Source organism: Camelina sativa, chromosome 5 (genome assembly GCF_000633955.1).
Source record: "Camelina sativa cultivar DH55 chromosome 5, Cs, whole genome shotgun sequence".
NCBI classification, from domain to species: domain Eukaryota; kingdom Viridiplantae; phylum Streptophyta; class Magnoliopsida; order Brassicales; family Brassicaceae; genus Camelina; species Camelina sativa.
Window position 1 is genome coordinate 7,910,465 of NC_025689.1, and position 18,392 is coordinate 7,928,856.

Consider the following 18,392-nt stretch of genomic DNA (forward strand, 5'->3'; position numbering starts at 1 on the left):
ATCGTATTAGTTGGTTCGTTCTAGGAAGAAGGTATAATATTCTTATATAGTTTGCCACTTTTAATATGTGCACTAAGCATAATCATTTCATTTCCAGACAATTTATATGTCTGAAGTCATGTTTTGTTCTCTTGCGCCTTTTCCATTATTTCTTTTTATATAAACCTTAATTTAACAAGGTTCCTTAAGAGCATTGCTTTGATTTTCAGACAGCTTCTGGCTGAAGTTTGGGTTGTTGGCTTGCGCTTTAGCTACTGTCTCTTTGGAGTTTACAAGTTGATGTAAAATCTTCGAAGACTTTTTAAAACATAGTAACCAACGTATGTATAAAATAATGACTGACACATCACACATGCGTTTCCTTCTCTAGCCTCTATATATGAAGGAAATTTTTTTGACTTACCTTAATAGCAAACAATTACTACTATATGAAAGTTCTCATAAGCTTAAAACATACGTATATGTTCACAGAATCACAGATCATGTCAAAGTCATACCATGAGACGTACGTTTTCTTCTGATCAAAATTTGGCACATAAGTGTGTAATCATATGTTGGTGTTGTTCTCATGGGTTCTTCCTAGATTCGTGTCCGACTTCCATGTAATGAACAGAGTAATGGTGGTTGTTGGTTCGTGCCTGCAGTACTTACTCACTGGGGGCCGGCTTCCATTAATATCAGTTTTTGTGATGTTAACCGCATTTGGAAATTAATGAATTTTAATCTCACGCTTCATTAGTACGTATTCAGTGGAATGGTTTTAATCTCTTAACAATTTCTTTAGGCGCAGTAATAGTGAATTTATGAATTCTTAAGATTTGAAAAAGAATCCTTTTAGAAAAGGTTTTAAAAAAGGTTAAAATATAATGTTTAATGATTAGAAAATATATATAACAAAATATTTTGGGAATGTTTTCAAATGGCGACTGCAGCATCAAAAGATCTATGCGTTGTTGGTAAGGTCACATACACGCATATGCACTGAGTGGTTTCCGTGTGTGAACAAAAATGTATGGTTCATATGCGTGGTGTGTGCGAAGATGTATAACTCGTATCATATATAAATAGGGAATGATTGCAGGAAAGTTTTATTGGAAAAGAGAGCATAGTATGATGCATTTTTCTTCTTCTCAATGGCTTTGTGTAGTGTGGGACTAACATATGAATAGGTCTACTACATTCCTTTAGCTATAGGCCGCTTCCCTTTTCATCAAGCCACCACTATTTCAAGCTGTTTTTTCTTTCAAAGCACTATTCCAAACTATTGGCATATATAGCGATTTTGTGTTATATTGGTATTAAAAAAAGTTGTACTTAGATCTCTAATTTTGCTAGAACTCGGATTCTGACTTGTAAGTTGTATATATACATATCACAATTATTTGTCCCGTTACATTTTTTTTTTCTTGATAAAATGTCCCATTATATTTTACAAGTATCTTATTAATGTACTTCATTTTCTAGCCATAGACTGTTTAGAATGTAGAGATTTTGATGCTAATAACTATTTCCTAATGTGAGTTGCACACACAGTGTGTACATAAAAAGATACTAGAAGGAAAATTAAAAATTGAAATCAACTCGGTATCTCTTGTTCAGCTCTTCTCGATCGATAGATCATATATATACTGATCCATCATACCATAATCAGCTATTGTTATCTAACTTGGTTGAGATATAAAGATTTAAGTAACGTACGGATCCATTATTTAATTGAATGGTATAATCTTTTGAGTAAAACGGATCACACCCTAAAACGACCATCTTCTTCATCAGAAGTCTTCAAAATCAAACTCGATGTTGTCATATGACGTAATCGAAAAATTGTATATTTGTGGAACGTCTTTTATAAGCTCAATTTTAAACCTCATGGCGAGTAATATCACAAACTTTAATCCCACTCATAATTATTAAATTATATATATGAATATTAATATGATCAAAACAATATATGCATGAGCAGCCTATCAAACTTGGAGCCTTCCTTTCTATCCATGCTTGACTTTACACCTCTATCATGCCCATGCATGGGTCCCTTTCTCCACCTCTTTAATCTCTCGCCTTTAACACAAATAGATCAACAAGAGATGTGAGATTGAAGCAAAGCAAGAAGAACACAATTGTGACAAAAATAGGGCTTTTCATTTGACTTTTTTTTTTCTTCTAATAAAACTTTCATTTCGTTCCAAAGAGTGGAATAAAAAGACACTTGTGCTTTTTCCTTTCATTGAGTGTGTGATTTCAATATCATTGCTGCATCGATTTCCCATTTATGGAGTAAATCCATGTTTTGTTTTTGGTTTACTTTAATAAGTTTGATTAGCTATTATGGTGCTTTATTGTCGTATATTGTTTTACAGCCCACATAGCAAGAGTTTAAACCAAATTAGTAACCTAATATGTTGTAATCTGTAGCAAAGGTGGCCATTGGTTTTTATTTTTTTATTCCGTAGTTAAAGATTCTAGTCTTAATTAAGCCAAAGTTTGGAATTTGCAGATCCATATGTAAAATTTGTAGTGACTATAGAGAAAATATGTTTAAGGAAAACTGATGATCTCTAATTTCGACTTAACTCTAACCAATGATATTGTGTTGGTGATACCATGTAGAATGATTAGATTTAATGATGGTACGATACGATCCCCCTAACTTTCATATATATTTTTGCACTCAATGATATCTGATAAGTGATGACTATATACTATATTTGAGATGAAAATTTAGGCCATTCCATAAGTATAAATGTAGGGTTCTGAAATAAGTTTCAGTTCAACTGCACTAATTAGTTTGACTCCAAATTAGATGTTAGATTGCACTCATTGTGTATATCTCAGTTTATAGCTAGTACACTTCTGTGTATATATTATCTTTCAACCTTATTGGACTGACCTTCCGCGTTAGGAAATTAGCATTTTACTTGGTGGTCTATCTTGTTAGGATCGACTATTCAAATACCTTTATAAACATAATTAAGTCACGAAACCGAATTCATATTGATATATAATGCATGCTATTGACAAAAAAAAAAAAAAAAGCAAAATCACATGTGAAACAAGATAGATCTATAATGGAGCTCTAAAAGGAAGTATACAAATGGTGGAAAATGACACCAACAAAAGAAGAAGAAGAAAAAAAAAACATTGTAAATTTGGGAAATCAAGCAATGTGTGACATGGGAACAAGAGTGAGTGGACTTGGCCCAGTGGGGTACTCTCTTGCTCCATGCCTCTTGCTAAAAATAAAAAGTTGGCACAACAAATAAATATATATATAGGACAAAGCCAATTATTATTTTGTAAAGATAGATATTGTCAAATTAAAAGGTTTGACATTCTTTTTTTCTCCAGCAACCAAACTATGCACTCTATTTATGGTTTCTTTATTTTCCTTATTATGAAAGCATCCAAAGCCTTTTAGAAAAGAGGGTTAAAGAGCACTGCATTATGTATAATGCGTTATGGGTGTATCCCTTCTTTCCCTTTCAGAGGATTCGAGCCGAGGAAACAGGGAACATTCAAAATACAATTTGCTGATTACTTATTACACGGGTTTTTGTATTTGAGAGAGTAAAATACGTAAAACAGGATCTATGTTTAATCGTTATTAATTATTGTGATCTCTAAAAACAGTTACAATACATTCCATGGGTTATACTAGGGACCATAGTTCAAAGACGATATTACGAGAAAAGAGTAAAATGAAATGAAAATGGTCGTATACTTGTATAAGGTTATAGGACCATAGTTCAAAATGAAAATGGTGTACATGCAATTGCAAATGCAAGAGTAAAAATGCCGCGTGATGAGAGAAGAAAACTCAAAACTCAAAAAGAAATGTTTTGAGTGGCGCGAGAAGTAACCTCGTAATATTATTGTGTAGTTTTAATAATGTTTGAGTGGCGTTTTATGAAAAGGATAAAACTTGAAAAGAATTTATTTTGCGTGTATTCGATGGAGAAAAGTAGTTGTAATCTTTTTTATGAGAATAAAAATAAAATGGTTAATTGCGCACACAACACTAGCTAGAGAAGAAAAGGGAGAGTATGTATGTATATGTATAGGGGGGCTACGTGGGTGGTATCTGCCATGTAGAAAATCGAAGCGCATGCACAAAGTTGGACTCATGATGAGACTTCACATGACCTCTTCCTAGCTTCATTTATTCCTCTTCTCTCTCTCTCTGTATATAAATAATACTACAAAATTACTTGTATTTGGTCTTGTCCTACCGTATAGACACGTATGACCGTAGTGTTATAAGAAGTTAGCCGTTTGTCCGAACATTGATTTTGTACAACTCGTTACAGAACCCTTAAACAGTTTTGTACTGACCAATGCCAAACTTGTCTCTCTTCTCCCTTTTTTTTTTTTTTTTTTATATTCCAAGAATCAAAATGAAATCAAAATATATTAAATACTAGTTTCCATTATAGACTAATAATAAGCCTGTTTTTATATTTTCGTAAAACAATATTTTAAACACACAAAAGTCTGAATTTAAGGCATGTCTATAATAAAGCCGCACCACCCGTTCACGCCTCTCACGCGCGTTAGTAAACATTTTCCCACACAATTTTCCTCATGCATGCATGCATCATCATCATTCATCAGTATCTCATCATCAACCTAATGCATCCAAAGATGTACGTACATATACACATGATGATATACATGAACATGTATAAACATCAGCATCACCATCATGATGCACAATCAGACAGAAACAGTAGAGAAGAAAGAGGAGAGATAAACAAACTTATGTTATGTCCTTCTCACAGAGAGCTAAAGACAACAGCTTAATTTTCTTTTTCTTTTTCTTTATTTTTCTTTATTCCCCAAGTTAGCAAAATAACAATTTCGTCAAATATCCGTTTCTTCTGACAACAGTTTCATATACTTCTGTATAAAATATAATAATAATATCAAAAAAGTAAAAAACAAAGATTGGCCTGTCTCTCTGCATCCTTATTAAGTTAGTTATTTTATACTTATTTTTTTTTTATCATTACTGTTGTGGGTAGAGTGAAAATTAAAACAGATGGGTTTTGCAGAGACTGTTTTGCGTGTGTTGGCTTTTCTCCTTTATTGTCTTTCCCCCTTTTTTATCCTGCACCTTCTTTTAATTACTCCTATCCTACTTATTATTTTCTTTAATTGCATAAACAAGAATATTTAATTTATTAACCATAATAAAACTTATCTAATAATTAGTACTCAACATACTTGATTTTGTAAATAACAAAATCATTTATTCAAAAACTCCATTGCAACATTATGTTACTAATTTACTCTGTAAAAATGTGTTTTTTTTTCTTGCAGTAGAGAACCCTAAAAGTAAAAGCTTTTATAAAATTCAACCCACCTGGCTTATTTTTTACTTTTTGCTTAGTTAATTTTTTTTAATCTTCCTTTATGTTGTTGTGCTAGTCTTCTCTAGCGCCACACAAAAAAAAAAACAAAGGTAATTTATTTTTACAGACATTTAAAAAAAGAATATTTGTGGTTGGACCATTGTCTTAAAAGGATCTCGAGATTGGCGTCTAGAGATGATAAAGACCCTTACTTTGCTTCCTTTTAACTTGCTCTCGCTCCTCCTCTTATCTTCTTCTCCTTCCTCTCTCAGCCATTGTCTCTCTCTCTGGCGTTTTCTGTCTTGCGCTGCGCTTATAAGAAACAACAACAAATAAAACCGAAAGGAATAAAAATTTAAACTTTTTTTTTTTTTTTTTTTTTCTTTCCCCCCAAACTCCTTTTTTCTTCTCACCATTATCTCATGAACGTGAGTGGAGGCTCTCTCTACTCAGAGAGCCTACCCTTGAAAAGAACCCAGCAACAATAAAAAAAACCTAGTATTTCCTCGAATTTTCACTCCATTTGAAAGTTTCTTCCTTTTTATTTCTTTCTTCAAGTTCTTTTACTTTAGATTTTGAGCTATGATGATGGTCCACACGATGAACAGAGAGTCGCCGGATAAAGGGTTGGATTCCGGCAAGTATGTGAGGTACACGCCGGAACAAGTGGAAGCTCTTGAGAGAGTTTACACTGAGTGCCCTAAGCCCAGCTCTCTGAGAAGACAGCAACTCATACGAGAATGTCCCATCCTCTCCAACATCGAGCCTAAACAGATCAAAGTTTGGTTTCAGAACCGCAGGTGATTTAAATTCATCTTCTTCTTCTTATTTCTTTAATAAAAAGATTATTACTTTTTGTTTGTATTTGAGTATATGATAATGTTAAATGTTATATTTTTCACTGCTTAGTAAAGTTAGTAATATTTGGGTAGTTCTTCTCTGGATCTTAGTAGTGATGAATGATTATGTTTCAGATTTTAGTGCAGATCCATGTCTTACAAATCTCTCAAGTTTTGTTTACGCTTTGACACATATACAGTTGAAAAAAAAAAATCTAGATTCAAGAAAGTGACATCTAATCAAATTGTCTTTGAATGCGTTCTCCTCTTTACATTTATTTCTGTCAAAAGCTTTAATATGTTATAGAACAGAGAATATGATAATGATAAATGGTAAAAATTTTACATTATCTTTTCTTCTTTATATCATTGGATGTGTTTATAAAGCCAAATGGTGTCTGTCTCTGTTCATCCACTAACATATTTATTCACATCATACATACACATTTGGCTTTTTTTTTTGTTGTTGTTGGTTTATTGATGAAGCTTCTTTTTGATTTTAAGATGTCGAGAGAAGCAGAGGAAAGAAGCTGCTCGTCTTCAAACAGTGAACAGAAAGCTCAATGCTATGAACAAACTCTTGATGGAAGAGAATGATCGTTTGCAGAAGCAAGTTTCCCACTTGGTCTATGAGAATGGCCACATGAAACATCAACTCCACACTGTAAAGTCTTCATTATTTTTTCTTTCTCTATTCTATTAGTATCTGTGTGATATATTATTATTATATATGAATCATTTTGTTTACAAGTTGTTATCTTTTTTGGAATGCAGGCTTCTGGGACGACCACAGACAACAGCTGTGAGTCTGTGGTCGTGAGTGGTCAGCAACATCAACAGCAAAACCCAAATCCTCAGCATCTCCAACGAGATGCTAACAACCCAGCTGGGTGAGCTTTTCTTGTCTGCTTGTTATGTCCCTCATCTTGTTGAAATCTATATGACAACTTATATGGTTTTCTTGTTTAGTCTCCTTTCTATAGCAGAGGAGGCCCTAGCAGAGTTCCTTTCCAAGGCTACAGGAACTGCTGTTGACTGGGTGCAGATGATTGGGATGAAGGTAAAAAAAAAACACACCTCAAGTTGTGAAATCTGATGTCTTAAGATGAATTTTTTATATTGGTTATTTACTGAACCTTCTTTTGCTGGTGTAGCCTGGTCCGGATTCTATTGGCATCGTCGCTATTTCCCGCAACTGCAGTGGAATTGCAGCACGTGCCTGCGGTCTCGTGAGTTTAGAACCCATGAAGGTATAAGTGTGGTTTTGTTACATTCTTCTATGGCTTGTGTTTGTGATCAGGATAAATATATAATCTTGACTTTTAAAAAATGACTATAGGTCGCTGAAATCCTCAAAGATCGTCCATCTTGGCTCCGTGATTGTCGATGTGTGGATACTCTGAGTGTGATACCTGCTGGAAACGGTGGGACTATCGAGCTTATATACACACAGATGTATGCTCCGACAACATTGGCAGCTGCTCGTGACTTTTGGACGCTGAGATATAGTACTTGTTTAGAAGATGGAAGCTATGTGGTGAGTTCTTGGATCTGTTTTTTTCTTTTCTGTTTTGTTGTTTCTATTTTAATACTAACTCACTGTCTTCAGGTTTGTGAGAGGTCTCTTACTTCTGCAACTGGTGGCCCCACTGGACCACCTTCTTCAAGCTTTGTGAGAGCTGAAATGCGACCAAGCGGTTTTCTTATCCGTCCTTGTGAGGGTGGTGGTTCCATTCTCCACATTGTTGATCATGTTGATTTGGATGTAAGTGAAGTGACAACTCAAATTGGTTCTAAAGTCTAAACATATCAGCTCTCTTTAATAATATGTTCCTGACTTTGTTTTCTGGTTTTTGTAAGGCGTGGAGTGTCCCTGAAGTCATGAGGCCTCTCTATGAATCTTCCAAGATTCTTGCTCAGAAAATGACTGTCGCTGTAAGTTCAAGTAACCTTATTCCTTAGTATATAGTGACCTGGACAACTTGGGATACTGCTGTTTCTTATGATTGGATTCTAATTCAGGCTCTGAGACATGTGAGACAAATTGCACAAGAGACAAGTGGAGAAGTTCAGTATGGTGGAGGACGTCAACCTGCAGTTTTAAGAACCTTCAGTCAAAGACTCTGTCGGTAAGTATCTTCTTTGACTTGAATAGTCTTATTATTGCCAAGTTTTCTTTTCATTATTCTAATTGTTCTAACTGGATGTACTCCAGGGGTTTCAATGATGCTGTTAATGGTTTTGTGGACGATGGATGGACGCCAATGGGTAGTGATGGCGCAGAGGATATTACTGTTATGATAAACTTGTCCCCTGGGAAGTTTGGTGGTGCTCAGTACGGTAACTCCTTCCTTCCGAGCTTTGGTAGTGGCGTGCTTTGTGCCAAGGCATCTATGTTACTTCAGGTACATATCGTAAGGATTTGATAATGGGAAAAGCTTATCTTTTGTTTCAGTCTTTATCTAACTAACTTGCATCTCTTACTTTCATCAAGAATGTTCCTCCTGCTGTGCTGATTCGATTCCTTAGAGAACACCGCTCTGAATGGGCTGATTATGGTGTGGATGCTTATGCTGCTGCATCGCTTAGAGCAAGTCCGTTTGCTGTTCCTTGTGCTAGAGCTGGTGGGTTCCCAAGTAATCAAGTCATTCTCCCCCTCGCGCAGACAGTTGAACATGAAGAGGTACTAAAGAATATGCAGCTTCATTTTCTGTTATCTAAACATGTTTTTACAAACCTGACACATTTCTTGAATTACTTGTTTCAGTCTCTTGAGGTGGTTAGACTTGAAGGTCACGCTTACTCACCTGAAGACATGGGTTTAGCTCGGGATATGTATTTGCTACAGGTTTTACTTCATAGTTTCACATCCAAAGTTTCTCAGTTCGTTGGTTGGTTCTCTTCTTCATATGTTTTGACCCTTGATTCTTTTGCAGCTTTGTAGTGGTGTTGATGAAAATGTGGTTGGAGGTTGTGCACAGCTTGTCTTTGCCCCTATAGACGAATCATTTGCTGATGATGCACCTTTGCTTCCATCTGGTTTTCGTGTCATACCTCTTGAACATAAATCAACTCCGGTAATATATCTAAAAGCCATTTAAAGATCACTATGTATTATTATTCTTGATGCAGTATTCTAACAGATTTTTACTGTCATATAGAACGGTGCAACTGCAAACCGTACACTGGATTTAGCCTCGGCGTTAGAAGGATCCACACGTCAAGCTGGTGAAGCCGACCCAAATGGCTGTAACTTTAGGTCGGTAATAACCATAGCATTCCAGTTTACATTTGATAACCATTCAAGAGATAGTGTTGCGTCAATGGCACGTCAGTACGTGAGAAGCATAGTAGGATCGATTCAGAGGGTTGCTTTAGCCATTGCTCCTCGTCCTGGTTCCAGTATCAGTCCAATCTCTGTTCCCACTTCCCCTGAAGCTCTCACTCTAGTCCGTTGGATCTCACGGAGTTACAGGTACTTATTAGCGATCTAGGTTGTTTTTGTTTACATAATCTGTGGATCATTTATCTGAAACTCTCTTCTTTTCTTTTTTTTTGGTTTTGTAGCCTTCACACTGGTGCAGATCTCTTTGGCTCTGATTCTCAAACCAGTGGTGACAGGTTGCTCCATCAGCTGTGGAATCACACTGACGCAATCTTGTGCTGCTCCCTCAAAACAAATGTAAGTGACTAGGGCTCAGATTCAGATTTCTCATTAGTGACTGAGACTGTGAGACATGTTTCGCATTTTTTGAGACAAGTGACACTCTCTTCTGCAGGCTTCACCGGTTTTCACATTTGCAAACCAGACTGGTTTAGACATGCTGGAAACTACTCTTGTAGCCCTTCAAGACATAATGCTAGACAAGACTCTCAATGAGTCTGGTCGTAAAGCTCTTTGCTCTGAGTTCCCCAAGATCATGCAACAGGTGTTTGTCTTTTCTTGGGAAACTTTTGCCATGTTCTTGGAAAATTGATGTTTAACTCGAAATCTTGATTTTGTTTGACAGGGCTATGCTCATCTTCCGGCGGGAGTATGTGCATCAAGCATGGGAAGGATGGTGTCTTACGAGCAGGCAACGGTGTGGAAAGTTCTAGAAGACGATGAATCAAACCACTGCTTAGCTTTCATGTTCGTGAATTGGTCGTTCGTTTGAAGAATTAATAAGAAGACCGGATCACTCCATTTTCCCCTTGGGAGGAAGGTTATTTATGTAAGATATTAAACTTAGGTTGCCACTATGCTCCATAAGTATTTTGAAATTCAAGGACTAATATGTAATATAATGTATGATCCTTTATGGGTTTGTTCTTATTCCTATGTTATGGCAGAAGATATTATTATGTTAATGTTATGAAGTCTTTAATTTTTGTTGTGCTAGTTTGCTTAAAGCAATGTTGTTACATTTGCAAAAAAATGTAAAAAAATGTTGTTACATTCTCATAGATATGTAGCAAAAAAAAATATATATATATCTTATATAATGTGAGAAGATTTTTTCTAACTTTTACTCACATTGCAACATTTGGCATTCTATTTTAGTGACACCTGTCATTCTTTATTTCCATTTTCTTTTCAACAAATTTATATTATTTTCAATTTCAAATAATCATACTTCTCTTATCCAGTTGGTACAACTGACATATATATTTATATATACTTTTATATATTAAGTTCTTTTGTCATACAAAATCAGATTGTTTTATAATAAAATCTCATATTATATATTTGATACAAAATTTAATATTCTATACCATTTACTAATAAATAACTGATAATTGATACATCTGTTTTACACATTTTATTTAATTTGTCTTCCATCCTTTAAAGTGAAAAAATACACACTATTTTATAATAAAAAAAATATCATAACAAAAACCATATCTTGGATGAGAAATGAAATAGTTTAAATACATGATTATGATTATACCTCTATGTAATTTTATAAACCTTAATTATTACACATTTTAAAATCATAGAATTTTTTCTTTCATTAATTGAGTAGGCAATAAAGTTAGTCAGTTCCACTTAAATCCTATTAAATTTAGATAAATTACATAATAATGTATAAATTACATAATAATAGCTTTTCCTTTCATATCAATGCACATATCAACATAAAATTGATCTATCAAGAGCTAATCAGAATTGTTGTCATGTTTAAACTCATATATATATATATATATATATATATATATAAGAAAATTTTGATAGATGTTGACTTTCCTTGATTTTCTATCTATTTATTTCATTACACAATTGTAAGTGACATATTTAAAATAGCATTAATTCAATCATTAAGTTTGATTATTAAGTTTGATTATTTCTTATATAGAAAATATATTGAAATTTTATATTTAATATCATGTAGCGGGTTACAAATTTCTTTCACCATGAATTAAAGAGAGATGCGTTTTTATAATTTCAATAACCATACATTGAACTGTATTTTATCTAATGAAAAGATTTATGTTGCAAATATTTATGTTACAAAACTTATGACACCAAATTCCATAATTCCCAAATTTGTAACTGTCAATAAAATATTTTGAACCTAAGAGTAACATCTATCTAACATTCAAATAGTATTGTACGTATATATAGCCATAGGTAGACATTTACTTAAATAGGAAAATTTACTCTCAAATTCTAGACCTGTTCTAACGTATCATCATCGCTGCAAGAGGAAAACAGATCGTCAAGTTTCTTGATATGATGGTACTCTTCTCCAATCCTCGATTATCAAATAGAGGTTTGATGTGTAGCAAGGGGTCCTTATAATTATTCAAAATATATTTACTCTTTTTCTCCATAATCAATATATATGTTATGTGTTCTGTGTTTCACAGATGAGAAGAAGAGTGAAAAACATGACCAAGTCTTTTTCAACTTTTATAGTTACGTAGATGCATTTTATTTTGGTAGAATAGTTACATAGATGCATTGACAAGGTATATTTTGTAAAATAATTTTGTCCCATTAAACAGTATGTTTAATTTTCCTCACTAAAATCTACTCCATCCATTCCTTATTAATCAATTTTCTAGAGAGAAAAAATGTTGCACAAAAAAAAAACAAATTTTAGGTTTTCTATATATTTTTAATAAGTAATTAGGGACAAATTGTAAACTTCAAAAAAGAAACTAAATATTATTGATTGAAATTTGTTAATCGAAAAAAAATAATGCAACTAAAGTCAGTTTCTATTATGTTTTCTTAATATGTTTAAAAATCCTAAAATATGGATTAATCAGGAATAGAGGGAGTATTGTCTAATATAACCATTTAATACAGTCCCACATAATTTTTAAACTAATGTACTGTTTAAAATTTTCAATGATAAATGGAAAGAAGGCCGGATTATGATTTGTGGCAATATTTTCATTTTGTTGGATGAAAGGAATTTTGTTTCATATTACAATATTAGCCAAGCTGGATTGTGGAGAATCACTATCCATGAAGATGGAGGCATATCAAAGGCACTTCAAACATTTGGACCGAGCAAAATAAAATTTAATTATACAGAGGTGAGTCGTAAAAAAAGCAATCAATAGAAAAAATGATACATCAATACTCCATGGTATAAAATTTGTAAAAGTCAAATTTTTATTTACGAAATCATTCACAAAACAAAAAAAAGTTGAGGCAAGTTCATTCAAGAGTGATGGAGAGGTAATGTTTAATATTTGAAGTTTAGAGTTTAGAATTTAGTTATTTTGTATATATACAAGGATATTATTGAAAATGGATTACAAGAGAGAGTATTTCTTTTAAAATTATTTGTTGTTAAGTATTAATTTTAGATGATGAAAGTAAAATTAATATATAGAACAACATTAAATTATCTATCAAAGTAGTTAAATGGTAAGGTCTTACAATTTTATTTTTAGACTACTTATTAGTTTTTTTCCAAAAAAGACAAAAATGTAAATAAATATAATTTGCCTTAATTACTTAACGAAAAGACAAAATTAAATTGATTTTTTGGTAATTAAAACAATGGTCCTATTATTATAGTTTTTTTTTTGGTAGAAGAGAGGAGACTAAGTCTCCTTTTATTTATTCAAACTGAAAATTACAAACAAATCCGACGAGGAGCAGCAACTCCCCGGACATCACCCGAAAGAATCAATTCAACCCCACTCGGCACAGTATCAAAAGAATGAAAACCTAACTGCAATGAGAAAGCATAGTTTGCTAATCCATCAGCAAGACGATTATTTTTATATTATTATAGTAACATATTGTCTAAATATTTTTAACAATTCTGTGTAATTTAACTTTTTTTTCTCTATCTCAAAATGACTCTTTTATGAAGCATTAAATAACATTTATATATTAAAATATTATATTAAATCGTAATATTATGAAAATTAATTTTCAAGACATATATGAACAATTACATGTACATTTCATATACAATTGAATATAAACTTGATTCTTTATTTCAAATTAATAATGCATACATAATCCACGCATCGCGTGGGCTACTTTCTAGTATATATATATATGAAGAAAAATATCTATAATTTTGTAAAGATGTAGTTGGACAAGAAATTATATTAAGTTTTGTATCATATATCAGGGGAAACATTTGGAAGTTGAGTAATATAAATATATATGCACATCTTATCATATAGTTGTGTAGTAGCGTTTATGCAGTTTCCTTTCAATTTTTGGTGAAAATTTGAAATGTAAAAAAGGTAAATACGTGATATGTTATATTTGGAGTAATATGTAGGCCGTAATATGTATATCAAACAATTATTACAAAAGAATATCTATATGTATTATTGATAAGTTATTATGCTAGATTTGTGTATTATTGTTTTGCATAATGGAAGGTGGTCCAATTTGAAAATAGCTGGTTTCTAGTTGTGGAAGCCGTTAATAGCACTGCAAACAAATTTAAGGATTAGATTTGCATGAATCTTCACAATAAATGAATCTATCACGACTTAAAACGTATATTGAAATCGTATCTATCATAAGAAAAACTGAAAAAGTAAATGATGATTATGCCTCCCACTCTTTAAACTTATTATAGGCAGAGAAACCTATAAACGTTTTTTCTCAGTAGTTGTCTACTTCAATGAAAAAGTTTTTAATGTTTTCGTACTCTACTGAGAAAGCGACCAAAATTGTTGGAAATAGACAGTTTGGAAAACGGTGAAGTGACAATTTTGGTAAAACGGTCGCGAAAAACATTTCCATAATTGAAGGAAATAAGTTTATCATCAAGAAATGCATATTGCTTTTATTTATTTATATCGTTAAAACCAAAAGTTTATAAATCATACTTTTGTTTCTCCTTTTTTTTTGACAATCTCTTTTGTTTCTCCTTTATAGTATATTTTAGAGATGTATAGGTGCATGCATCAGGGAACAATATACAAATTTCTTCCCCATCTCACCAAATCTTTCGAAGGCATCGCCAAGTTTCTGATGGTATATTATTACATGTAGCGACATCGTCAAGCTTTGTAGTCTTTTCTCTCCCTCACCTTTTGAAAAAACTAGGTGTTTCCCCACGCAACGCATGGGTTGTGGTGTAGTTGGCACTTTCTTGTTTTTTTTGGTCTTTTCGTTTTCTCTTTTGTATTATTTCGTTTTAGTTAGGCATATACGGGCTTTGCCGTCACTTTTATTTATACACTATATGTTTATATCATTTCGTTTAGATGTGTATAATTGTGGCGTTTATTTTTTATGAATTAAGAAGATGTTGTTTCTTGCTTTTGAGGATCCAATCTTATCATTGACTGATATTGTTTCCAATACATTTATTGTATTATAGATTTTCTAATTAACTGCTTATGTAAACCCTTCATACGTTGATGTTGCAATAATAAGTTATTTTTTTAAAATATCTTCCGTGTAAGTGATTATGTTTGTATGCCCATGTTTTGGTCTAATATCAATAAGATCGTTTCTGTTTTTCTTTAGTTGGCTTTGAAACCAATATTGAGTTAAGCAAATAATGGGTCGAATTATGGTGTTAATAAGTAATATAAATTCTTATGTATATATATTGTATATATGTGACTATAAATTTAGCTAACTAAAAAATTATGTAATATTTAAATACAATCTTGAACATATATATATATATATATATTTATTTGTGGGAGGAATGTATGAAATTATTGGATAGAAGTTATTTTTGAGTTAAATGACCTTTAATGTCTTTAAAGTGAGTTAAATATTAATAAATTTTTATATGTGTCTTGACTTTTTTAAAAAGGAATACCAAGTGTTTCCTTCCAAATTTGAAGTGATATAGTATTTTAGTTTTCTTATATGATTTTATGAACTTCAATGTAAAAGTTTTTCAAAGTAATAAGTACACTCACTGATTGAATTATAAAATTTGGAGAAATGTTTATTTCGTTTAATCATCTGCTCTTTTAAATAAATTAAATAAGTATGTTGTTATTCCTACAAATAGGACAACATATATTATAGTTTAACCATGGAGTTAAGTAATGGAAATGGAACTTGTGATTGCAAGACAAAATGCTTATATGTTACACATTGATCGTTTAAAAATGAATAGGAACATCTAATTCTCAAATAAAGTTGATTGTTTTGTTAAAACCAACATATGTGAATTTAAATTTAACTATGCAAATTTAAAAAATAAATATGAATAGATTAGAAAGGCAAGAAATATAAAAGAAATATTTTTTTATATAAATAAAATAAAAATTGAAAACAATGTTAAATATATATAATACTTTCTACATTAAAATATAGAATCAAACTCTTACAAGTTACAACACATATGAGATATAACAACATTTGATATTGGTAGGAGAGGAGGAGAGAATGTTTACTATAAGATGGTAATCCAAATTAGATAATGGAGATGAATCTTTAAAAAATAGAACAATGTAATATCTATATATATATAATACTTTCTAAATTAAAATATAGAATCAAACTCTTACAACACATATGAGATATAACAACATTTGATATTGGTGGGAGAGGAAGAGAGAATGATTACTTATAAGATAATAATCCAAATTAGATAAAGGAGATAAATCTTTTAAAATAAGAACAATGTAAAATATATATCATGTAGTCTCTAAAATTAAAATTTAGCATTAACAATTTACAATGATATTTCATATTTTTTTTACAACCCATACAACAAAAATAAGAAATCAAAAAAAAAAAAAAAAAAAACGAAAAATGATTTGAGGTATTGTAGAAGAGAATGAGAGAATGTGAAAATGAGATAGTAAAAGAATGTCAATATGAGAGAATGATAGATTGAGAGAATGCTTATTTATATGATAAAAAATGATGGAAGTTACATTTAGAACTATGGAGTTACAATAGTAATTTATTGTGTTTGAATAAAATTGAGTGGTAGAATATGATTAATGCATAATTTATTTTATTTTCAGTTATAATTTTATTTTAATGTGTGAGTTAAATGTATTGTGTTTATTGGATCTTAAATATTGTTTAAAGCAATTAGAAAAAAAAAAAAAAAAAAAATTAGAAAACATTAAATGAAAATCAACCAATAAGGAGAGACCAAAACCTTACTTTTATATATATATTATATTGCTTTAAACTTTGAAATGAGAAATATATTATAAACAATAATTTTACATGAGAAATATATTAATTTAGCCAACCAAAATATGAATATAAGTTTAGCCAACCAAAATAAATAAAAAATATTAAAATTTAACCAAAATAAATTTCTCTTGAAAGATAATAAGTTAGTAGGAGGAATGAATTAATGTACAATTATTGGATAGGAGTTACATTTGAGTTAAATGGAGTTACATGTCTTTAATTATAAATAAATATTTTAATTTTTTATAACCTAAAATAAAAGGAATACCAAGTGGCTGAATCAAAATTCACATGATTTGGTTGTTTGTTGATATAAACTCAACACTTACACATAATATTTCAAAATAAAAAATATTACTTTTTAAGTGACAAACTAAATTAGTTTTCTTATAAAATTATATGAATTCTTCAATCTCAATAATTTTTAAAATCCCAAGGATAACTTATATTTTTTTGGTTTTCACTCATCAATTTAATTTATAGTGCTAGATTTCATACTAATGGTTTCATCTTTAGAGAATTTAGTGAAATGATATTTTTAAAATTATATTTTATTTTTATATTTAAGTTCCAGTTGAATATGTTTTGTTTTTTGGATCATTTTTTATTTTGATTAAAGACACAAAAAACCAATTGTTTAATTATGTTCTTTTTGTTTTCAAAAACCTCAAATCATAAAAAAAATAAATATATATATATATATATATATTATATTGATCTCTGCAGATTTAACAATTGGATCACAAAACAAAATAGTCTTTATAAATGGATAAATGGATAATTATATTGATCTTTAAATATTATATTGATCTTTATAAATTATTAAAAATGATACATGAATATGTGAGATAACCAGAGACATAATAGATAATTACATATGGATCATTTCAACTTTATGATCTTATTGTGTGGTGAATATTGTAAGGAAGTATGAAAATAATGACTTATAAGATGTTAATATAAAATAGAAAATGGAGATAAACATTTTAAAAGATTAAAATAAATATATAAGATATACATATCATACAAACTCTAAAACTAAGCTTTTACAATGATATTTGATTTGATTTTTTATAACCCATACAACAACAATAAAAAAAAAAAAATACAAAACAAAACAAAACAAAACAAAAAAGAGATTTGAGAGTAGTGGAAGAAGATGAGAGAATGAAAGAGTGATAGACTAAGAGAATAAGATAATGAGTATTTATAGGAAGAGAAATGATGAAAAATTACATTTAGAAAAATGAGAGTTACAATTCTAATTTATTGTTTTGTTTTAATACAATTGATTAATACAACTTAGTGGAGAAATAAAGTTAATGCATAATTTATAGGGAGAAGCTATAAAGATTTCAGTTTTATATTATGTGAGTTAAATGTGAAAATTAATTGTTTTTAAATTTGTGTTTTAATATAATTTTTTTTTGTTAAAATTGCATTGCCAAGTGGACCAATAAGGAGAGAAATGTCTTTTTCCACATACCATTGTCACAATTGTATTATGAATAAGATGTTATCCGTTAAAGAAGAAAAAACCTGTTAATAAAAAAGAGCATAAGTCTAAATTCTTCTAAGTAATGTGACTGTGAGTAACGGCTATCA

General features: G+C 30.9%; 1 protein-coding gene across 1 annotated transcript; it reads left to right on the top strand.

Annotated features, from left to right (window-relative positions):
• LOC104786086 (homeobox-leucine zipper protein ATHB-14) lies at positions 5,591–10,559 on the top strand. The gene is made up of 17 exons (XM_010511418.2): positions 5,591–6,151; positions 6,695–6,854; positions 6,965–7,080; positions 7,160–7,250; positions 7,345–7,440; positions 7,530–7,727; positions 7,800–7,955; positions 8,051–8,125; positions 8,213–8,319; positions 8,406–8,595; positions 8,685–8,873; positions 8,958–9,038; positions 9,127–9,267; positions 9,352–9,665; positions 9,758–9,872; positions 9,970–10,119; positions 10,201–10,559. Exons 1-17 carry the CDS (start codon positions 5,934–5,936, stop codon positions 10,345–10,347), a joined length of 2,544 nt encoding a protein of 847 aa, XP_010509720.1. The 5' UTR covers positions 5,591–5,933; the 3' UTR covers positions 10,348–10,559.